General features: G+C 41.4%; 3 protein-coding genes across 7 annotated transcripts; 1 reads left to right on the top strand and 2 right to left on the bottom strand.

Moving 5' to 3' along the window:
- Window positions 1-415: 415 nt before the first annotated feature.
- Window positions 416-8,927, bottom strand: LOC139629880 (zinc finger protein 345-like). 3 transcript variants are annotated; one of them, XM_071492812.1, is made up of 4 exons: window positions 8,663-8,927; window positions 7,774-8,205; window positions 2,821-3,252; window positions 416-709 (listed from the first exon to the last, which is right to left on the bottom strand). In XM_071492812.1, the coding sequence occupies exons 1-4, from the start codon at window positions 8,832-8,834 to the stop codon at window positions 684-686; spliced, it is 1,062 nt and encodes a 353-aa protein (XP_071348913.1). In that variant the 5' UTR covers window positions 8,835-8,927; the 3' UTR covers window positions 416-683. The 3 variants fall into 3 exon arrangements, with proteins under 3 accessions (XP_071348913.1, XP_071348911.1, XP_071348912.1); XM_071492810.1 differs by having other exon boundaries at window positions 416-3,252; XM_071492811.1 differs by lacking the exons at window positions 416-709; window positions 2,821-3,252 and adding an exon at window positions 5,253-7,605 and having other exon boundaries at window positions 7,690-8,205.
- A 1,227-nt stretch (window positions 8,928-10,154) lies between these two features.
- Window positions 10,155-12,915, bottom strand: LOC139629889 (zinc finger protein 664-like). Its single transcript, XM_071492828.1, has 2 exons — window positions 12,622-12,915; window positions 10,155-12,008 (listed from the first exon to the last, which is right to left on the bottom strand). The coding sequence occupies exons 1-2, from the start codon at window positions 12,791-12,793 to the stop codon at window positions 11,215-11,217; spliced, it is 966 nt and encodes a 321-aa protein (XP_071348929.1). The 5' UTR covers window positions 12,794-12,915; the 3' UTR covers window positions 10,155-11,214.
- A 2,897-nt stretch (window positions 12,916-15,812) lies between these two features.
- Window positions 15,813-23,020, top strand: dusp28 (dual specificity phosphatase 28). Of its 3 annotated transcripts, XR_011693068.1 has the most exons (4): window positions 15,816-15,973; window positions 17,471-17,887; window positions 19,271-19,894; window positions 21,337-23,020. XR_011693068.1 is itself a non-coding variant. In XM_071492830.1 (3 exons), exons 2-3 carry the CDS (start codon window positions 17,543-17,545, stop codon window positions 19,376-19,378), a joined length of 453 nt encoding a protein of 150 aa, XP_071348931.1. In that variant the 5' UTR covers window positions 15,813-16,003; window positions 17,471-17,542; the 3' UTR covers window positions 19,379-23,020. The 3 variants fall into 3 exon arrangements, 2 of the variants coding, with proteins under 2 accessions (XP_071348931.1, XP_071348930.1); XM_071492830.1 differs by having other exon boundaries at window positions 15,813-16,003; window positions 19,271-23,020; XM_071492829.1 differs by having other exon boundaries at window positions 19,271-23,020.
- Window positions 23,021-23,583: the final 563 nt, after the last annotated feature.

The following is a 23,583-nucleotide window of genomic DNA, read 5'->3' as shown; positions in this document are numbered from 1 at the left end:
ATAAAATAACCTTGCATTGGATGGAATACTTTAAGTAAAACATAATTTTATGTATGTAGGTCAAATTATGTAAAGGACGTGTAAATACAAATTTTGTAGCAGCTGGTTGAGTTGGGATGTTTTATTATCATCCACAGACTGATTGATTTGTTTAATTGAAGTGTTCAATATCTCATGTGTGTAATTTAGATGCAGTCTTGGCCATGTGAGAATAGTCAGTGTTGTACTTTCACCTCCATAAATGATTATTTAATATGAGACACTTCCATTGATCAAACCACCAAACTGTGTCATATTATACCATAACTTACAGCAGGTGTGTTACAACAGTAAAATACCTGTTGTATATTATAATTGAAATCTGAAAAAAACCTCTTCTTCACGAAGACTACAATCCAACAAGGATCAGTCTGAATAACCAGCAATGAAAGAACATTTTATTAGTAAAATTTTAACACAAAAACAAGGCAGTTTATTTATAAAGCACATTTTACAAAAACATGTAGTTCATTGTGTACATTTTATATTGGTGTCACCTCTAAAGTGTGAATGAACAAAATTATATCAGGTTAATTCAATCACAAAATAAATGAAAATAGAAAATGAAAGATAATGGTTCCAGGCAAAAAAAGACTCTAGTTGGCAGGATGACAACACTTGTGATCCAATAGCACTGGAGGATTTCAGAGCTCACAGTCCACCTGTATATCTTGGATAGAGAATGAAAATAGTCAAAAATAATGTTAATTTAAGAGGCCAATCATTAACATTTGTAGGAACGATGCACTCGCTGTGAATCAGATCTTCCCAAGATTTTACAAAGTGCTTCTATGAAATACAACTGCAAACATCCATTCATGATCTATATAGCTTATCCATACAGACTCATGGGGGGACTGGAGCCAATCACAGCTGACAGTGGGCGAGGGCGAGGTACACCCTGGACAGGTCACCAGTCTATCACAGGGCTGACATATACAGACAAACAACTATTCACTCACATTCATACCTGGGGGGAACCCACATGGGGAGAACAAGCAAACTCCACACAGCCCAGGCTGGTAAGAACCCAGAACCTTCTCGCTGTGAGGTGAGAGTGCTAACCACTATACCACTGTGCCAGAGACGACAGACATATGAGTCCAACAGTGATATGAAGAAAAAATTAACTTTGTTTAACACTGATGATACTGTGACCTCTTCCCAGTGGGGAATTTCATATATTCAGTTACAGAGAAGTACCTGTTGCAAAATGTATCCGATTCAGTTGGTGAACTCTTCTCCACACAAGTTTCATCTGGATGGTTTCTCCTGTGTAAACTGATTCTCAGGTGTTTCAACTGTGATTTGAGAAAAACTTTTCCCACAAGAGCTGCAATTATGTGTCTCTTCACTTCTGTGGGTTCTTGTGTTTGGTACATGAATCACTACAACTGAATCCTCTCCCATATATTTTACAAATTCAAGCCCACCTGCCTGTATGTGACCTTTTATGCCTTCTCACCTGAGACACATGGAAGTATCTTTCCCCTCAGGTGTTGCAGTGATGTGGTTTCTCTCCAGTGTGGGCTCTTCTCCTGTGGACTGTCGATTCTCCTCTAAGGCTGAAAGCTCTCCCATATGTTCAGTAAGAATATAGCCTTTAACCTGTATGAAGCTTTATGTGGTTTTGCAAGTTTGCTTGCTGCTTGAAACTTTTCCCACAGGTGTTGCAGGGGTACGGCCTCTCACCTGTGTGGGTTCTCATGTGGACTGTCAAGGAACCACTTTGTCTGAAAGCTTTCCCACAAGTTTCGCAAGAATATGGTTTTTCACCTGTGTGGATCATTGTATGTTGTTTCAGTACTGACTCTGTACAAAATCCTTTCCCACAAGTCTTGCAAAGGTACGGCTTCTCACTGTGGTTTCTAATGTGGACTCTTAATTTACTACTAAAACTGAAAGATTTCCCACAAACCTCACAGGAATATGGTTTTTCACCTGTGTGAATTTTTACATGAGAATTCAGTACCGACTTGGCACGAAATCTTTTCCCGCAGGTCTTGCAAAGGTACGGCTTCTCACCTGTGTGGGTTCTGATGTGAACTGCCAATACACCACCAAGTCGGAAAGTTTTCCCACAAGTTTCGCAGTAATATGGCTTCTCACCTGTGTGGATCCTTAAGTGATCATTTAAACTTTTTGTCTGACGAAAACTTTTCCCACAGGTGTTGCAGAGGTATGGCTTCTCACCTGTGTGGGTTCTCATGTGAGACATCTTACCCTCTTTAGTAATGAAACTTTTCCCACATGTTTCACAGGAATACGGCCTTTCACCTGTGTGAGTTCTCATATGGACTTTCAGGGCAGGGTCACATTTGAAATCTTTGCCACATGTTTTGCACAAGTACGGCCTCTCACCTGTGTGGATTCTCATGTGAATTGTCCATATTGACATGGATGTAAATCTTTTCCCACAGACGTTGCAAAGGTACGGCTTCTCACCTGTGTGGGTTCTCATGTGGATCAACAAGCCTAAACTAGATGTGAGAAGTTTCCCACATGTTTCACAAGAATATGCTTTCTCACCTGTATGAGTTGTTATGTGCTGTTGCAAGTTTGCTTTCTGAGAGAATCTTTTCCCACAGGTGTTGCAGGGGTACGGCTTCTCACCTGTGTGGGTTCTCAAATGTACGTTCAGTGATGATATCTGCCTGAAATTTTTACCACAGGTGTTGCAGGAGTACGGTTTCTCACCTGTGTGGGTTCTCATATGCATATTTAGTTGGGACTTAAACTTAAATGTTTTTCCACAAGTGTCACATTTTAAAGACTTTGTACCTGTCTGAGTGTCACAGTGACTCCTTGTTGTGGGAGAGTTGTGTACATTGTTACTGTGACTTGTGTTTTTGTGGCGTCTCTTCTTTGGCTGTGTCTCTACATTTCTAGCTGATCCTGGGTGGACATGCTCGCTTCCTTCCTGGTCTTGGCTCTCAGCTACAGCAGAGTTGTGAGAGAGGAGCTGCTGGTCTCTGGTTGGTTCTGCTTCACTGTGGTCACTTTCCTCATGAGTAGGAGTCAACATAAAGGCATCAGTCTCCTGCTTCAGTACAAGCTGCTCTTCCTCCTGACTGCTGCAGAGTTCCTCCTCTTCCTCTTTAATGTGTGGAGGCTCTGGCTCCTCCTGGTCCAGACTGGAGTTCCTCTGCTGGTTACAGAGCTGCTGCTCCGTGAGAACCTCCTCCTCCTTATGGACATGTTGCTGTGGGAGCTCTGGGGGACAGAGGGACACGATGTGTTTTATTTTAATATGATGATGGAAAATCTCTGATCTTAGTTTGTCTTTATTTTGTCTTAAGACAACTCACACTTAACACACCTCAAAAATATTCAAAAAGGGAGAAATGTACAACAAGTATAATAAACAGTGTGAAACAAACCTCAACCCACAAGCAGAACACGAGGCAAACAAAGTGCTGTGTGTAAAACTGAAGCAGGAAACAGGGAAAAACACACGAATTCAAAATTATTGAAAATTAAAAATAATTGGTCCTGGTCTGCTCCGTATCATGACAAAAACAAAGAGTGCTGTGCCTCTGCTGCACTACTGACCATTAACACATGTATACACAAGTTAAAATGTGCTCTACATAAATGTGTTGTCGCCAGTCTTGAAGAGCTGCTGTAAGTTTTGCAAACCATCAGATGTTACTGTGCCTCTGTGCTGCCAAAGAAAAGCCCCAGTTTCATGAGACTTTCTCCACCTGTCACACGTGAAAAACTGCACATCAGCTCACTGACTGACAAAGTTCAGGTGAGCTTCTTGTACAGATGTGAGTTTATTTTTCTGCAGACATAAATACATACATTTATCTAAATTCTTCAAATTCTACTCTGAAATCTCTCGATACCATGAAGCACTTTGAAATCTCTGTTAATGACACTTGCACAAGTGGTAATGATTCTGAATGTGTCAGAACAACCAGAAAGAAGAACTGTCTTGGGATTTCTTGCCTGACATACTGGACTGCAATTACTGTAACAGACTGTCCTGTGTTTAGTGGTATTGATATCTGAGGTAGAACATCCCCCTAAGAGTTGCTGTAATGCAGGAGTTTTTGTGGGAGTCCTGCTTGTTAGATAAGATCATCCTTTATTAATTCCACAGTGGGGAAGTTCGCAGTGTCACAGCAGTCAACAGTACAAGAAAGAAAGACTGCAAAATGTCAGTAACAAATACTAGATAATAATTTAATATGTATAATTAGATATTTACAAAAACTTACAAAATAGCAGCATATAAGAGACATTGCCAAGATGATACGGTTAATGTAAAAAATAAATGAATAAATAAATAAAGTAGTTGCTGCTGGTCATTGCACTTTTTCTGTGTCCTGTTTATTATTCTATTACTAAATATGCCCAGTCAGTTGAAGCCAAAAAACCAATAACCACAGGGACCAACTGTGTAATAAAAGTCTGTGACTCACTGAGTCTCGTCACTTCCTGTGGAGGCTGACTGTTTTTCTCCTGTGACCAACCAACCAATCGAAACTTGGTCGACAAAGGGCCGGTGCCAGTGCCCCCCCCCCCCCCCCCCCCCCCCCCCCCCTTAAGGCCTGACTCCTGAATCCTCACAGACTTAACTGATGTCACCTGATGTCTGCAAGGGCTCAGAACAGATCATGTGACCTCACCGATGCCAAAACATGCTCCATACAATTGTAGCTTGGAGACTTTTGATTTGACTTTTTTTATTCCCTCCCTGTTTGTGTGATATCTGTGTACATATGCCACTTCCTGTGCTCCAGGTGCTGTCGCTCACTGATTCGCCATTTTTACTGATAAATACCGGTGTGTGTGTGTGTGTGTGTGTGTGTCTGTGTGTGTGTGTGTGTGTGTGTGTCTCACATCTGAAGGCCTTTTTACCTGCCGGGCTGCTGTGGGAGAGGAGCTGCTGGCCTCTGGTTGCTCCTGCCTCTCCTCGGTCACTCTCCTCAGCAGGAGTCAACATAAAGGCATCAGTCTCCTGCTTCAGCACAAGCTGCTCTTCCTCCTGACTGCTGCAGAGTTCCTCCTCTTCCTCTTTAATGTGTGCAGACATGTTGGGGGGGGGGCAAAGGGACAAAACTACACTATCGTCTTCAAGCTAACTCTACACACCCGCAGAGCTAAAGCTGCTCGTATACTTCCGCTGGGTGTCACTCTGTGAAGTTCCGACAGGGGAAGTGAGTTAGCTTTTATGTCCGCCCTCAGTGATGATTGTACATCTGTGTCGCTTTATTATACAAGGAAGTCAGGTCAGTATCTCTGCACTACCGCATTTAACTGGTGTCTTTTAGAGCTAACACTAGGCTAAAAAAAAGTTAGGGAATTATTTTCCGTAAAATGTAATTTAATGTATGAAGGATGAAAGTACTCGCACAATGACCCCAATCTCCGTCAACTATACCACGATGGTTAAAGTGGAATCAAAGTATTTAAAAATACGGCATATGTTGAAGGTTCATTCTATTTTTTTTTAAATTAAAGTTTCTTCGGCAAACTAACTATAGCTGTAGGTACTGTAAATGTAGTGGACTAAAGGTATATTTGGCTGTTACATGTAGGTGACTACAAGTATATATAGAACAAAATTAAGTAACTGAAAATACAAAGGCCTCAGAAATGACGTGTTTAATTCAGGTTTTAAATATTTCATATGTGTATAATATATGGAGTCTTGGCCATCTGAGCACAGTCAATGTCGTACTCCAGTAGGATACTTGAGTAAATGTAGTTACATTCCACCTGTGTAAAATACATGTGTTCAATATGAGGCCCGTTCATTGATAAAACCACCAAACTGTATCATAACATACTTTAACTTCCCCCTGAGCAGGTAAGCTGTAACATGAGAACACCTGCTGCCTGTTATCATTCAACTCTGAAACTAAATTAACTGATCCCTATAGCTGCAGATATATAAGGCTAAATGGCTGTCACAATGATCTTCACCTGTATACCTTATGTGAACAAAGTCTTGTGACTGACCTCAAGAGACTTGGTTCACTGTCTATAAGAGCATCCAGGTGAACTTGCCTCTTGCTCTTGCCTGGAACGCCTCCAGACGAAGCTGTTCCAACAAAATCTAAATTTCCATAACCCTCTAAGGGGTAAGGAAAGCTGAAACTCTTAGGTGATTCAAGCGTAGACCTAGAAAAGCGTGCTGTGGGGGTTCAAGATGGCTCTTCTTCATATTTACTTTGAACCCAAAGGCCTTTATGTGATTGATGACCCACTCCCCTTGTGTCCTGGACAACCTGATTGCAACATGGGGCACAGATCAATTGCAGCCTTGATGAAGAGCGTTCTTGTAGCTTTAGACTCCATTGTGGGTTTGGTATTCTTACATTATCAGCCTGCAAAGCTTTGCTGTTAGAATAAATACCAAAGATCAATGAAGAAGCATTTGTTGCCCATGTTCTTTTCAGTATTGATCCATGTTTGCAGAACTACCACTTTAGCTGAGAACACTTCCAATCCATCAATACGAGATCAATCTGAATAAGCAAAACTGAAGGAGATATTTTCATTATTAAAATTCTTTGCCAAATGTAAGTTAATTTATATAGCACCTTTTACGAAACGATATAGTTCATCTTCTACAACTTGTTTGAGCATCACCTCTAAAACACAAGATGATACAAATTACATCAAATTTATTCAATCACAAAATGAATAAAAACATAAAATGAAAACGTTCCAGACAAAAAAAGTTCTAGTTGATAAGAAGACCATTTAAGTGACACAAAGCATTTGAGCGTTAGTCAGTTTTAATGTCACAGACTTTGGCCCACTCATATAATTGTGGTGGTGTATTAAAATTAATATAATTTAAGAGTTCAGTCATTCTTGCGTCAACTTGTGTGAGTTCTCATACAGACCAACAAGATGGACTACTAAAATATTTATCTGCAATACAACTACATCATCTCTACTCCACAACCCCTCCAACTTTTCAGTGGGGAATCTTATACATTCATACATTCTTGTCTGGATGTGACCTTTTATGCCTTCCTAACTGAGACACATGGAAGTATCTTTCCCCTCAGGTGTTGCAGTGATGTGGTTTCTCTCCAGTGTGGGCTCTTCTCCTGTGGACTGTCGATTCTCCTCTAAGTCTGAAAACTCTCCCACATGTTCAATGCGAATATAACCTTAAACCTGTATGAAGCTTTATGTGGTTTTGCAAGTTTGCTTGCTGCGTAAAACTTTTCCCACAGGTGTTGCAGGGGTACGGCCTCTCACCTGTGTGGGTTCTTATGTGTACTTTCAGTGACGATGCCTGCCTGAAATTTTTACCACAGGTGTTGCAGGAGTATGGTTTCTCATCTGTGTGGATTCTCATGTGACTTTTACATGAAGACATGGATGTAAATCTTCTCCCGCAGAAGTTGCAAAGGTACGGCTTCTCACCTGTGTGGGTTCTCATGTGGATCAACAAGCCTAAACTAGATGTGAGAAGTTTCCCACATGTTTCACAAGAATACGCTTTCTCACCTGTATGAGTTGTTATGTGCTGTTGCAATTGTGTTTTCTGACTGAATCTTTTCCCACAGGTGTTGCAGGGGTACGGCTTCTCACCTGTGTGGGTTCTCAAATGTACGTTCAGTGATGATATCTGCCTGAAATTTTTACCACAGGTGTTGCAGGAGTACGGTTTCTCACCTGTGTGGGTTCTCATATGCATATTTAGTTGGGACTTAAACTTAAATATTTTTCCACAAGTGTCACATTTTAAAGACTTTGTACCTGTCTGAGTGTCACAGTGACTCCTTGTTGTGGGAGAGTTGTGTACATTGTTACTGTGACTTGTGTTTTTGTGGCGTCTCTTCTTTGGCTGTGTCTCTACATTTCTAGCTGATCCTGGGTGGACATGCTCGCTTCCTTCCTGGTCTTGGCTCTCAGCTACAGCAGAGCTGTGAGAGAGGAGCTGCTGGTCTCTGGTTGGTTCTGCTTCACTGTGGTCTCTTTCCTCATGAGTAGGAGTCAACATAAAGGCATCAGTCTCCTGCTTCAGTACAAGCTGCTCTTCCTCCTGACTGCTGCAGAGTTCCTCCTCTTCCTCTTTAATGTGTGGAGGCTCTGGCTCCTCCTGGTCCAGACTGGAGTTCCTCTGCTGGTTACAGAGCTGCTGCTCCGTGAGAACCTCCTCCTCCTTATGGACATGTTGCTGTGGGAGCTCTGGGGGACAGAGGGACACAAGAAATAGCAGCAGCACTGAGAATTAAGTCTGAAATCTGAAATCTGAAATTGTGAAATACGTTTGGTTCATTATGAATCCATGTTCGGACTAATCACATGTAGAAAGGCCCAGACCACCGTCTTGGGTTCGTTCAGACCTGAACTTGGAGCTGTCAGCTTGTGCTCGGATCACCTGACACACCTGTTAACAGCAGGACTGTGTCACTCTTTTATGGCACATACCACATGTGATCTGCACAGGCTGAGTCTCCCTGAAACAGGCCGCTGACTGTGACCTGCTGAGATTGTGTGAAACTTGTCAACAGTCATCACACCGATGTCACTGGTGGAGACTGACATACTTTGGTGTCTTATGTCAAGAGGCAAATCCCCACTTTGACAGCTGCCATGTCCCCGCTGTTGGACCAGCTAACGGAACAATTCTGGTTCCACAGACCTGTCCTGTGCAGCTTCACTTCTGGTTTCCAGACGATATCCAGCAGTCTGCGCTGACGACCGAGCTCTGCTTCGTACTCGACGATAGTTTTCTCAAAGACTCCGAATATTTCTTCAGCAGCAGCAGTTAGTCGCTGGTTGACAAACTCTCTCAGACACTGAACTGAAGACATCGTTGCTTCATCACCACTGAAACATTCACCTGGGACACAGCTACACCACCGTCTCCAAGCTAACTCCACACTTTCTTTGAGCTAACGGTATTCGCGCCTTTTCATTGTTTACTTCCGCTGTGTGTCACACTGTGAAGGTCCGGCAGTGACAGTGAGTTAGCTTTTATGTCCGCCTTCACTGGGGTCTGTGTGTCGCCTCATTTCACAGGGAAATGAACTGATTTTCTCTGGACTACCCCACCACATTTAACTGGTGTCTTTGAGAGCTACTTCACATTTTGTATGTATCACAGGGTTGGAAAAGTGATGAAATGAAATCAAAGTACCGGTGTAGCCTGCTCCCTGTCAGTGTTACTGAGGTCGTGATATGTAAATAACATCTTTGCAGCAGCTACTCAATGTGGAATCTTCTTGCTTTTTAATGCGGCATCGTATCTAGTAATGTCATTACAAGTTTTGATTTTACAGAGCAAAGTAACTGTGGCTGTCAGGTAAACATAGCAGTCTAAAAAGTATTTGGCTGTTCAACATTGTAAAGTAGAAATACGGATAACATAAAATAAAATTAGTCAAAATACAAACACCTCACAATTGATTTGTTAAAGTGTTAAATATTTAATAAATGTATGTAATTTCGAGAACAATCAGTGTTGTGCTTTGGCAGTATGTCTGCATGATCTGCAAAACCAATCATAATGTGAATATTTTGGCAGATATTGCGATTGCAACATGCAATGTGATTTCAGTCAGAATGATCATTTTTGCATTTCATTTTCACTGAAAAAAATGTAAAATTGATGGCGATGCAATATTTGTTCTGCCTTTTCCCAAACAAACATTCTCCTTTACATGTGGAGAATATGATTCATAGGCCGGGGTGTCTCTGTAGCACCACGTTTTTGGTGCTAACAGTGCACAACAACATATTGACACATTTTACCTTCATCCCCAAACAAACAAAAACAGCTCCTGCAATTCAGATATTGCACTTTGCTATTTTACAATTTCGATTAACTGTGCAGCCTTTTTAGGCAGAGTGCTTGAGTAAATGTAATCAGTTATAGTTCACCTCTGTAAATATGATTATTAAATATGAATGAGACACTTCCATTGATCAAACCAACAGACTGTCATATTGTACTATAACTTAACTTAAAGCAGGTACAGCTACAACACCTGTTGTATGTTATAACTGAACTCTGAACAAAAACTATTCTTCAGTGTGACGACTGTCACTCTGGATGTGAGGCACTGCTACTTGCAGCCTCGAAGTTTCCTTGTAGCTTCAGATTTCAGTGTGAACCTGGTATTCTTACATCATCACCTTACAAAGCTTTATTGGCAGAATTCAGTCAGTTTATTTTTAGAACACATTTTACAAAAACATGTAGTTCATTTTGTGCATTTTATATTTGTGTCACCTCTAAAGTGTGAAAGAACAAAATTGTCAGGTTAATTCAATCACAAAATTCATAAAAATAAAAAATGACAGGAAACGGCTCTCGACAAAAAAGAAAAGACTCTAGTTGGCATGACGACAACACAAGTGATCCAATAGCACAAAATAGTAAAAAACATTATCAATTTAAGAAGCCAATCGTTTACATTTGTAGGAACTACACACTCACTGTGAAACAGATCTTTCCAATATTTGGCTAATTGCCCCCCAGAAATACAACTGCCAACAGACATATGAGTAATACAGTGACATGAAGGAAACAAAAGGCTGGTTTAACAAACTTGAAGCATCTGCTCACACAGTACTACATTAAACCAAAATACTGTGACTGCTTTCCAGTGGGAGAGCTGAAATTATGTGGCTCTTCACTTCTGTTGGTTCTTGAGTTTTGTCCATGAATCACTACAACTGAATCTTCTCCCACATATTGTACAAGTCCAAGGCTATTTGTCTGTCTGTGACCTTATATGCCTTCCCTACTAATACCTTTAACACCAAACTTGGCAGGTAGAAGCTGTTTTTTAAATGCAGGTCTATGAGTTTGGGGGTTGTGTTTACATCAAGGCCATCTGAGCCTGAGCTGATAAATAGTTGTGACCAGTGCAGAGTCATTTCACCTGGGGGTGAATCCTGATAGTATCCTTTTCCACTGCGGACAAAAGCTCGACGTCAGCAGGTCTAAGCAGGTTTTCTGAACAGTAAAAAAGGTGCTTAAGACGCATAGAAGTATTTTTCCCCTCATGTGTTGCAGTGATGTGGTTTCTCTCCAGTGTGGCCTCTGCTAATTCTCCACTAAGTCTGAAAGCTCTCCCACATGTTCACTAAGTAAACAACTTTTAATTTGTATGAATGCATATGTGCCTTAGCACGAGTGAGTAAGAACAGAATCTTTTCCCACAGGTGTTACAGGAGTACGGCCACTCACCTGTGAGTTTTCATGTGGGCTGTCAAGGAACCACTTTGTCTGAAAGCTTTCCCACAGGTCTCACAAGAATATGGTTTTTCACCTGTGTGGACCCTCGTATGTTGTTTCAACAATGACACTGTACGAAATCTTTTCCCACAGGTCTTGCAAAGGTACGGCTTCTCACCCGTGTGGGTTCTCATGTGGGCTATCAACGAACTACTTTGTCTGAAAGCTTTCCCACAGGTCTCACAAGAATATGGTTTTTCACCTGTGTGGATCCTTGTATGTTGTTTCAACACTGACTCTGTACAAAATCTTCTCCCACAGGTTTTGCAAGGATACAACTTCTCACCTGTGTGGATTTTCACATGGTTCTTCAAAGTTTTTGTCTCTCTGAATCTTTTCCCACAGGTGTTGCAGGAATACGGCTTCTCACCTGTGTGTTTTCTCAGATGTACAGTCAGTAAGCACTTGTACTTAAAATCTTTTCCACAGATGTCACATTTTACAGACTGTTTACCTGTCTGAGTGTTACAGTTAGAGTTGTGATAGAGGAGCTGCTGGTCTCTGGTTGGTTCTGCTTCACTGTGGTCACTTTCCTCATGAGTAGGAGTCAACATAAAGGCATCAGTCTCCTGCTTCAGTACAAGCTGCTCTTCCTCCTGACTGCTGCAGAGTTCCTCCTCTTCCTCTTTAATGTGTGGAGGCTCTGGCTCCTCCTGGTCCAGACTGGAGTTCCTCTGCTGGTTACAGAGCTGCTGCTCCGTGAGAACCTCCTCCTCCTTATGGACATGTTGCTGTGGGAGCTCTGGAGACATAGGTTACTAATGTGATGATTGAAAATCTCAGAACTTGCACATACGACACTTGCCCAAATCTTCCATAAAAAAAACCTAAACTAGTAAAAAATGCATAAGAAGTAGACAGTGCAAAACAAAGCACAAGCAACACACGAAGCAAACAGAGCGTTGAGTGTAAAACTAAAAATTAAAATGTTTTTCCTATATTATTATTGTTATTATTAATATTATATGGTTCTGGTCTGATCTGAATCATGACAACAACAAAGACTGTGGTGCCTCTGCTGCACTACCGCCCAAAAATCTCCTCTATGTCAGTACACATGTCCGTGTCATCGACTAACGTTGGACGCCATTGACTGCAGGCTTTCATAATTCTTCCATAATCTTTTCGTTCAGTCAGTTTCCTCTGTGTCTTATACAACTTGTATGTTAAATGTTTACTGATTAAAAACAGAGATTCATTCATGGTACCTATTTCAAACAAAATGATCACTGCCCCTCAAGTTTCTCCTTCATGTGTTGCTGGAGGCCCAAAACTCAATGTAAGCTCAGGGCTCTGATTAGGATCCTATGAGTCACTTTCCTGAGCTAGTTTTCCCTCATGCTGGTTCCACAGACCTGTCCTGTGCAGCTTCACTTCTGGTTTCCAGACGATATCCAGCAGTCTGCGCTGACGGTCGATCACTGCTTCGTACTCGACGATAGTTTTCTCAAAGACTCCGAATATTTCTTCAGCAGCAGCAGTTAGTCGCTGGTTGACAAACTCTCTCAGACACTGAACTGAAGACATCGTTGCTTCATCACCACTGAAACATTCACCTGGGACACAGCTACACCACCGTCTCCAAGCTAACTCCTCTCAGCTAACGCTACTCGCGTACTTTCATTGTTTACTTCCGCTGGGTGTCACACTGTGAAGGTCCGGCAGTGAAAGTGAGTTAGCTTTTATGTCCGCCTTTAGTTATGATTGTTTGTCTGTGCCACTTCAAGGAAATTAGGTTATTGTCTCTGTACTACAACATTTAACCGACGTCTTTTCGAACTATTTGGGCTAAAGGAAGTGAGGAAATTACGTTATGTAAAATATATTTTAAGGTATGAAAGGTGAAAGTGCTCGCACAATGGCTCCTATCTCCATAAGTTGTACCATGATGGTTGAGGTGGTTGTAGTTTTTTTTTTTTAGCAGCTGGATGAAGTGGCTATATCTATTTCTTCACCTAGTTCTCAATGAAATATAGATGACTAATGAGCTCATTATTTTGTTTTGTTTTGTGTAAATTCTTATCCAGCAAAGTAATTGCATCAGTCAAATAAATGTAGTGGACTAAAACCATAGACTGTATATAAAAAGACTAAAACGTAAATTTGCTTGTGAAATGTAGTTAAATATATACAACATACATTCCTCAGTGTGAATATAATATTCTTACATTATCAATTTACAATTCTTTTTTTGTAAATTATTGTTAAAATAAATGCACTAGACCAGAAAAACTCCATTTTCTTGCCAACTTTCCTTCAGGCACTGATCATTGTAGGCACCACTTAGACTGATGATGCTCCTACTTGACTAATTAATTTGTTCTGAAAGTCCCTGAAGATTTCAGTCAGTCTGGGCCTGGACATGCCTGAATATAAAAGATCTGGGTTAGGCTGCAACTAATCTAATCATTAATTTTATTATCAAATAATCTATCAGTTATTTTCATGAATCAATTTCCTCAAAACATGACAGGATAGAGTGATATCACTGTGCTTTAATACTGTTTTGAGGTACTTGTACTACTTGAGATCGCAATGTTCTAAATTCACTTCAATTCAGATGCTAATATTGTACTTTTTACTGCACCACATTTATCTGATAACTTCAGTTTCTAGTTATTTTTCAGATTCAGATTAATAAAACAAAATATAATGAGGAAAAATAATGTTGTAGCCTATTATCACAGGCTGAGATGTTAATGAAGTGACTAACAGTGTATAAAGTAATTAAAATTAGCCCAGTCTTGGCCAACTTCCAAATAAAAGCACTGAACACAATAGTGCTTCAAGGATTAATCGATCAGTAAGCAGGAAATTATTATAACAGATTTAGTTTTAAGTAATTTTTCAAGCAAACTTAGTGAAAATTGGCGAACGCTTTTGGTTTCGCACTGTTGGGTGAACAAAATAAGATATTTGAGGAGAGAAGCTCCTCAAATACCTCAAAGCTGTTTGTTTTTTTACTCAAATACTTGAAAATAATGACAGGTTAACCATCTGTAAAATATATTTTAAGGTATGAAAGGTGAAAGTGCTCGCACAATGGCTCCTATCTCCATAAGTTGTACCATGATGGTTGAGGTGGTTGTAGTTTTTTTTTTTTAGCAGCTGGATGAAGTGGCTATATCTATTTCTTCACCTAGTTCTCAATGAAATATAGATGACTAATGAGCTCATTATTTTGTTTTGTTTTGTGTAAATTCTTATCCAGCAAAGTAATTGCATCAGTCAAATAAATGTAGTGGACTAAAACCATAGACTGTATATAAAAAGACTAAAACGTAAATTTGCTTGTGAAATGTAGTTAAATATATACAACATACATTCCTCAGTGTGAATATAATATTCTTACATTATCAATTTACAATTCTTTTTTTGTAAATTATTGTTAAAATAAATGCACTAGACCAGAAAAACTCCATTTTCTTGCCAACTTTCCTTCAGGCACTGATCATTGTAGGCACCACTTAGACTGATGATGCTCCTACTTGACTAATTAATTTGTTCTGAAAGTCCCTGAAGATTTCAGTCAGTCTGGGCCTGGACATGCCTGAATATAAAAGATCTGGGTTAGGCTGCAACTAATCTAATCATTAATTTTATTATCAAATAATCTATCAGTTATTTTCATGAATCAATTTCCTCAAAACATGACAGGATAGAGTGATATCACTGTGCTTTAATACTGTTTTGAGGTACTTGTACTACTTGAGATCGCAATGTTCTAAATTCACTTCAATTCAGATGCTAATATTGTACTTTTTACTGCACCACATTTATCTGATAACTTCAGTTTCTAGTTATTTTTCAGATTCAGATTAATAAAACAAAATATAATGAGGAAAAATAATGTTGTAGCCTATTATCACAGGCTGAGATGTTAATGAAGTGACTAACAGTGTATAAAGTAATTAAAATTAGCCCAGTCTTGGCCAACTTCCAAATAAAAGCACTGAACACAATAGTGCTTCAAGGATTAATCGATCAGTAAGCAGGAAATTATTATAACAGATTTAGTTTTAAGTAATTTTTCAAGCAAACTTAGTGAAAATTGGCGAACGCTTTTGGTTTCGCACTGTTGGGTGAACAAAATAAGATATTTGAGGAGAGAAGCTCCTCAAATACCTCAAAGCTGTTTGTTTTTTTACTCAAATACTTGAAAATAATGACAGGTTAACCATCTGTAAAATATATTTTAAGGTATGAAAGGTGAAAGTGCTCGCACAATGGCTCCTATCTCCATAAGTTGTACCATGATGGTTGAGGTGGTTGTAGTTTTTTTTTTAGCAGCTGGATGAAGTGGCTATATCTATTTCTTCACCTAGTTCTCAATGAAATATAGATGACTAATGAGCTCATACTTGAAAATAATGACAGGTTAACCAATAATGGGAATAATCATTATTATTTGCAGTCGCGCTGCTCTGTTTTCCTGGCACACACTTCTATTTTCTACTCCCACGTCTGGTCCGTCAGACATGAACGTGAGCTGCATTAGGACCCAGAGCAGAGCAGCTGTCAGAGTAAAAATAGCAGCTGTGTGGTGTGTTTACCAGAGTAGTTGGGGTCATTAAGACACCTGAGCAGACAGGATCAGTCTGAACCCTCCGTCTTTGAGGACTGAAGAGGAAACGCTCTCCTCCAAAAAGCCCCACAGAGAGTTTATCTAAAGAGAGCAGGAGCCTGAAGATCAGCTGCCTGCTGGATGTGAGTCAGTGTGTCCTTGATGTTGACAGTGTGAGTGAGGCGTTCACTGACTGCTGTGGGTTCATTGTAGGTTTGTTAACTATCTGTGTTGGTGGATGTTAGCTTATGTGACCAACCTTCATTTTTTAAATTATTTTTTCTAACATATTTTAAACTTATATTAATCGTATTCATTGTAATTCAACAAACCATATAACTGAGATTCTAAAAACCTAACAAATGTCTGGACTAAGTAAAACAGATGAAGATTGATATGAAGTGCATATTTAACAAACTGTGACACAAACTGACATTTTTGCATTTATTGAGCAGCAGCATATTTTCATCATGAAATCTGTTCACACAGCTGATATCCGGAAGATGATTAGATGCTAATTTTACAAAACGAATGATGCTAAACTTCAACTCCAAGTGACTGATCATGCTGCTCTGTAACAGCTGGCTGTGAAAGCTAACAGCTGTTTGATAAAAAAGTTCATTTAAACTCAGGTGATGTGTTTATGGTGTTTTCACGACTTGTTTCTGTTAAAATAAAGACAAAAAATCAGTTCCTGCAGGTTTAACTGGCTGCTCCAGCAGGAGCACCAAATATACTCTATAGAGAAGATAACACATTACAGGCTTTTTCATGTCAAACCATAACAATACAATGTGAATCTGCATCTGGTCTTTATCTGCTACCTTGAGATCATTTCAGTCTAATAATACTCTGTTTTCCCTCCAAAAACAGCCATTATTAAGCAAATAAATACAAGTTTTATTTCACTTCAAACGTTTTATTCATGGTTTCACATATAAACGTATGTGGTTGGAAAGTGTCCTCTGCAGCCTTCAAACCAAAAAGGAACCAACAGAGAGAAGTGTTGCAAAATCTCACGAGAATATGTTACTGAGACAAACACAGGTCGCAAATAAAGTGGATTTTCTCCTGGTCGGTCGGTCAATAAGATGCTAATTTAATGGCAGAATGTTTGGAAGATTTGTGGCTTGTGAAAAAAAATGGATCCATTATTTATTTCGGTGACTATAGGACGAAGGAATCTGTGATCAAGTTCACTCCCATTGGAATGAACAGACTCAAAGACCCACGTCAAAGTGAACTCTCTTTCCTCAGCTGTCTCTGTTGGCACTGGGCACTGGCTACGGAAGCCTTTGAAGGTCAATTTCCTTCCCTAACTAACAAAAGAAAACAAATCAACAGTAAATGTAGTGGTAGTTTTTGTACAAACCTGTCTTTGTCTCTTTGAGAAGCGACGTCTTGTCGTGGTCATGCAATGACAAATAAAAATACAGCTGTTTTAAAACCTGGGAGTGGATTTATGGGAGAAGCATCTGACTTTTTCCAGGGTTCAAATCTGGTCTCCTGTCCACGATGACACCACGCAGCCCTCTTTGGTTTCCAGTGTGTGACCATGGAGCTGCCTGATGGGAAACAAAGGCCACGAGGGTCCTGACAAACTTGTCAGATAAACATGACACGTTTCTCTTTCTGACCAGGTAACAGTTACCTGTGAGCCCGAGCCCGACTACGGAAGCCTGTGAGGGTGGTTCGGCCTCACACCGACCGGGATGCTGCAGCTGTGCCAGGTCACCAAGGCGCTGTTCATCAGCAACGCCCGCTCGGCCTGCAGCGACGAGCTGCTCCGGCAGGAGGCGGTGACGCTCTGCATCAACGTGTCCAAGCAGCAGCCGTTTCCCGCCACCGGCGTCGCCAAGCTGCAGGTCCCCGTCTACGACGAGCCCGGCCAGGACCTGTACAGCCACTTCGACCGCTGCGCCGACGCCATTCAGAAGGAGGCCGACCGCGGAGGCCGCAGCGTCGTCTACTGCAAGAACGGGCGCAGCCGCTCGGCCACCATCTGCATCGCCTACCTGATGAAGCACCGCGGACTGACGCTGGCGGAGGCGTCGCAGGTGAGGCGGTGACGCGTCGCAGGTGAGGCGGTGGCGCGTCATAGGTGAGGCGGTGAGGCGGTGGCGCGTCACAGGTGAGGCGGTGAGGCGGTGGCGCGTCGCAGGTGAGGCGGTGACGCGTCGCAGGTGAGGCGGTGAGGCGGTGACGCGTCGCAGGTGAGGCGGTGGCGCGTCGCAGGTGAGGCGGTGAGGCGGTGACGCGTCATAGGTGAGGCGGTGAGGCGGTGACGCGTCACAGGTGAGGCGGTGGCGCGTCGCAGGTGAGGCGGTGACGCGTCGCAGGTGAGGCGGTGAGGCGGTGACGCGTCGCAGGTGAGGCGGTGAGGCGGTGACGCGTCATAGGTGAGGCGGTGAGGCGGTGACGCGTCGCAGGTGAGGCGGTGGCGCGTCGCAGGTGAGGCGGTGAGGCGGTGACGCGTGGCAGGTGAGGCGGTGACGCGTCGCAGGTGAGGCGGTGGCGCGTCATAGGTGAGGCGGTGAGGCGGTGACGCGTCGCAGGTGAGGCGGTGAGGCGGTGACGCGTCATAGGTGAGGCGGTGAGGCGGTGGCGCGTCACAGGTGAGGCGGTGAGGCGGTGACGCGTCACAGGTGAGGCGGTGGCGCGTGGCAGGTGAGGCGGTGGCGCGTGGCAGGTGAGGCGGTGACGCGTTGCAGCGTCAGAGAACAGAGCCGGGGAGCTCGGGGTGTCAGGAGCCGGGTGGCGTGGCTCACAGCGGGGTGTCCTCCATGTTTTACAGTCTAGGTAGTGTGACGTCAGCACACACACCTGCATGGTGGTTGATGCTGCATTCACGTGCTCCTCGGATTTCCCGGCTTGAGAAGTTGTTCCTCAGACTTTGGTGTGTTCATTTGCATATAAGTCGGAATGTGGAAACAACATGGACGCTACAAAATATATAAGTGCTGTATTTTATTGGTGAGGCCGTGATCATTATTTGTGTCATTTATTATCAGGATTAACCTACTGCTTGTAACATTTCTAATTAGTGCAATAAGGCGGCCCATAAGGGTCAACACAAGGCAAAAGCCTCAAGACAAATACAAAAGCCATTCCCGTTGTGGCTTTTGCATTTGACTTTTGTCTTAATTTGCATTTGAGGTCAATCTGACTGAAATTGTGATTTATAATCATGGAAATATTTTACTCAGCTGACCTGCGGATGTGGTGTGCGCAGGAATACGGTAGTTAAGCGGTTAAGAAAAATGTAGAACCAAGGGAAAGTGGTGTTTCAACAGGAAGATAAAGCCCTGAAAATATTCTAAATGAGATCAAGACTTAAACGGATAATTAAACGATTGAAGGCAACAGAGAAAACCAGCGTCAGGTGCTGATATCAGTTTAATAAATCAATCAATGGTTTTTTTTTCTTTCTTTTCTCCCAGAAAGTGAAGACGGCTCGTCATGTGATTGACCCGAACCCCGGCTTCGTGTCTCAGCTGCAGAGATACGAACAGGAGCTGAAGAAGAGACGGGGAGAGACGGAGTCCTGATCCTGGTCCTGGTCCTGGTCCTGGTCCTGGTCCTGGTCCTGGTCCTGATCCTGGTCCTGGTCCTGGTCCTGATCCTGATCCTGGTCCTGATACTGGTCCTGGTCCTGGTCCTGGTCCTGGTCCTGATCCTGATCCTGGTCCTGGTCCTGATCCTGATCCTGGTCCTGATACTGGTCCTGGTCCTGGTCCTGATCCCGGTCCTGATCCTGATCCTGGTTCTAATCCCGATCCTGATCCTGGTCCTGATCCCGGTCCCGGTCCCGATCCCGATCCCGATCCCGATCCCGATCCCGGTCCTGGTCCTGGTCCTGGTCCTGGTCCTGATCCCGGTCCTGATCCCGATCCCGGTCCCGATCCCGATCCCGGTCCCGGTCCTGGTCCTGGTCCTGATCCCGATCCTGATCCCGGTCCCGGTCCCGATCCCGGTCCTGGTCCTGGTCCTGATCCTGACCCTGACCCCCAGCCTCCAGCCGCGATGCGGTCCTGCAGGTCCTGGTGTGGAACCAGAACCAACAGGTGAACTGCTTCAGACTGATCCGTCCGACAGGATTTGTTTCGATCTTAATCCTCTTTTCCCATCTTCCCTGAGACGGTTGCACAATGAAGAAAATTAAAATCAGAGCTGAATTAGCCTCTAGCTTCTTGCTTCACAATTAACTTCATATGTCAACGTGAACAGACAATATTAACGTCTTTATCATTTATTTTCTGTCCGAAATCATGATATGATAAATATTTAGGTAACTCTGAAAGAAAACAATTATATCCAATAATTAAAGTAGATTTAGTTTAATATACAAATGTAAAATATAATAAAATAAATAAACTGGGATTAGAGAACAAAGGTAAGACGAATATTTACTGGATATAGACTGCACAATGATACTAATGTCCTGTTCTGTAGAATGAGCATCAGTGCAATCTACATAACAATCATAATAATTATAATAATGAAGATGATTAGTCAATTAAGTGATAAGTCGTTTTCTGTGATTTTCACTGGTTCCAGCTTCTTAAATGTGAGGATTTGATGATGATGATTTCTTTTTAGACATTTCCTTGAGCTGTGGGAGATTAAACTGTGATTTTTTATTAAACAAATGACTGATGAATCAAGAAAATAATCAGCAGATTAACGGATAATGAAAATAATTGTTAGTTAATAGTTACTTAACATAGTTACAAAGTGCTTAAACAAAAAAAGAAAGGAAAAAAAGCAGAAGACAGTAAAACATTTATAAATAAAATATGAAAGTCTGTTATGACTGTTTAAAAATCTATGTTTATCTAAGACAGTAATAAAAAGTAGCAGTGCAGATTGTAAATAGTATTTTATTCTGAATTTTAAATGACCCAACAGGAAACAGCTCGGAGAAATGTTGGCAGCCTACATCCAAAAAAGAGCACTTTTTATTTTAATGATAACGATTGAACATTCAGGACTGAACTGAAAACTGGAAGCTCAACTTTTCTGTTTTGGTTTGACAGAGATCACTGTGGCTCTTGGTTTTCCTTTAACTCTTCCTGTTGCCGACCAGCGATCATTTTGACGCCCCAGTTTTTGTCATGGATGTGATCTTTTGGTGCGACTGAGAGAGCAAACAAATATAAGATGTGGTCCAACAGCAACAACTTAAAAGTTCCTGTCATTGGCTTATTACAGCGACAGGCCTTAATACCAGGGAAAAATAAACAATGAAAGGAGATTTACACAGTTTTAAGAGATTATTTCATTTTGAAACATTATTTCTATTTTTATAATTAAATCTTTTTTGTATAGTTTTGCAAATGATTTGTCTGCCCACTTGCAAAACCTTTGTTGGGAACCACAAATCTAGATTTTAAAAAATGTGAGAAGAGCTTTTTCTGCAATCTCAGTGTGTGTCATTTTAGATTAAGGGCTTAGCAGGTCAGAAATATGTACTGTAGTTATATTTAACATATTATATTTTCCACAGGTATCATATTTATTCCAGAGTCAGATATCACTGTACATCTCCGTCCATATTGACCAGAGGTTTATAAAAGACGTGAAAACAAGCACCATTCTGTCTGAAGACACGGACACAGTTCGTGTGTGTGTTTCAGGATGTAACCCCTGTGTGAGTCTCTGTACCAGAGCTGTGGTTGCAGTTCCACCTTCTACCTCTAGATGATGATGCAGTATATTAAACAGATACTGGTTTCTCTCCAGCAGGGAGGGTTTGTAAAAACTCAGGGGGATTAATCAGATCTGAGGCACAAAGTTTCCACAGAGAAGCTCAGGGTGACTCTAACACAGCCCGTCAGCTGCACAGATGTGCAAACAGCTGTGAAATCAGCATTAAAACATTTAAAGTTCTGACCTCTGAAGATTTAACTGTTTAATAACCTGCTGAAGTCACCTGCACGAGGAAACTGTCTCACTGATCGCAGGTCAGTTTCACTTGGACTCTCACTGTTACTGTAACAAAGACACAGGGACAGTGTTACAGTGGAGGTTTCTACTCGCAGCCCACACAGGTGTTTCCAGTCATCGATGCCTTTATTAAACCTGTGTTCTCGACCTGCTCAGCAGCAAACAGCAGACACACACAGTCAGAGAGCAGCTGGTGAACACAGGGGAGCATTTAGCAGCTAAAGAGCCAGAAGTTTCCCTCAGGAGGTGGAGGAGACCAAACACAGAGGTGTCATTTTTCATGTATTATAACATTTATCTAAGAGTGTCAGGTCTCTGAAACACGGGATTAATGCATCATAAATAACACAGCTATTTACCCTACATTTCAGTGTTTTTGTTCTACAAACAAAAAAACACCATAAATAGCATGACTGTTTTCTTTTTTACCTGAGCAGATCTCATCAGCCAGAATAACTGGAAACACCTGTGGACGTAAACAGAGCCTTCATCTCTAAAAGTTTTAAATACAATGATGTTAATATTTCAACGTCTGGGCTGCAACATCCTTCAAGCCTTATCTGGGTTTAACAGGTATTAGATGTATTTAGTGTTTTTTAAATTGCTTGTACAGTATGAAGGTAAATTTTAATAAACAATATATGAGTATTTTAAGCCATCAAATGTATTAAACTGTATCGGACCTATAAAAAAAACAAAAAGAAGATCTAAGCTCAGGTTCAAAGTCATGAGAGTCAGAGCCACATTATTCTGAAGTGTATCTGTAACTGTGAAAGAAAGTGTTAGCATTGTGTTAGCATGTTATGCTAACATGTCAGCATTAAATGAGCAGCAGCATATTATCAGTGAAATCTACTCACAGCTGATACCAGGAGAATGTTTTCATTTTACAAAATGATCCTGAAGCTGAACATCAGTCGTTTTAAATGTGACCGCCGTCGTGTTAAAGCTGCTTTTTATTTATACTGTGAATAACAATGATTCAGTGACTGGATGGAAGCATAGGGACACACTCCATGAGAGGTGTGTGAGTTTGTAAATCTCAGGTGTGTCTTGTGTTTTGTTTTGTCCTTGTTTTGTGGTGCTGTCATTTAGAACTGAATAAAAAGGAAAAAGTTCAACTGCACAGATTATAAACCACATCAAACCTCAACATGTGTTTTAATGAGTCTGTGGTGATAAAACCAAACGGATCTGAGAGTTTTACTTGTGGAAAAATGAAATAAAGATGTGTTCATCACTCAGTTTTGTGTTCTCTGTGAAATTCTAAGTAACTTATAATGAAAAATGGGTAAAATCACATTTATTATACTGAGACTGACGGAGTGAAAATATTATTACTTACAAAGCGCTCAGAGAAATTTCCTTGTGCACTGTGGTAAAAGTGGGTCGGTGAAGACCCATGGGGCGACTGTGGATGTTGCTTGCTCTTGAGAAAATAAGCAAAGCTGTTACTTTTTCCAGCAGTTAACTTTATTTTGCACGACGCACCATTTATTTTTTGTTTGTTTCTTGGATGCAAGAAACACAGAAGGATTCTAGAAACTACGGCAATTATCTGTAACTTCACTTGGGGCAGCAGCATGTAGATGGATGGGGTTTGACAGTATTTTATCAAATTTGAATCTGGTTCCAAATTCACATTGAATTTGAAATCCCTTTTTGAATCTTTAGGTCATTTCTGTGGTGGAGTGAAGACATTTACAGTTTTTAAATCAAGGCAGGTCAGGACCCCATCGCATAAATAGCCTCTTCCACACTCTCCCACTCTGTTTTTTTCTGTTATAATTAATGCCAGAGGGCTTAG

This window comes from Trachinotus anak, unplaced genomic scaffold (genome assembly GCF_046630095.1).
Source record: "Trachinotus anak isolate AG129_WGS33_773 ecotype Australia unplaced genomic scaffold, CSIRO_AGI_Tana_v1 ptg000012l, whole genome shotgun sequence".
NCBI lineage: Eukaryota > Metazoa > Chordata > Actinopteri > Carangiformes > Carangidae > Trachinotus > Trachinotus anak.
This window is presented reverse-complemented; position numbering and strand designations above follow the sequence as displayed.

Coding starts and splice junctions, on each gene's coding strand:
- LOC139629880 (XM_071492810.1), bottom strand. CDS start 8,834: ATGTCTTCAGTTCAGTGTCTGAGAGAGTTTGTCAACCAGCGACTAACT. Junction 8,206..8,662: donor AGTGAAGCTGCACAGGACAG/GTCTGTGGAACC, acceptor TCTGTCCCCCAG/AGCTCCCACAGCAACATGTC. Junction 3,253..7,773: donor TCACTGTGACACTCAGACAG/GTACAAAGTCTT, acceptor TCTGTCCCCCAG/AGCTCCCACAGCAACATGTC.
- LOC139629889 (XM_071492828.1), bottom strand. CDS start 12,793: ATGTCTTCAGTTCAGTGTCTGAGAGAGTTTGTCAACCAGCGACTAACT. Junction 12,009..12,621: donor AGTGAAGCTGCACAGGACAG/GTCTGTGGAACC, acceptor CTATGTCTCCAG/AGCTCCCACAGCAACATGTC.
- dusp28 (XM_071492830.1), top strand. CDS start 17,543: ATGCTGCAGCTGTGCCAGGTCACCAAGGCGCTGTTCATCAGCAACGCC. Junction 17,888..19,270: donor CGCTGGCGGAGGCGTCGCAG/GTGAGGCGGTGA, acceptor CTTTTCTCCCAG/AAAGTGAAGACGGCTCGTCA.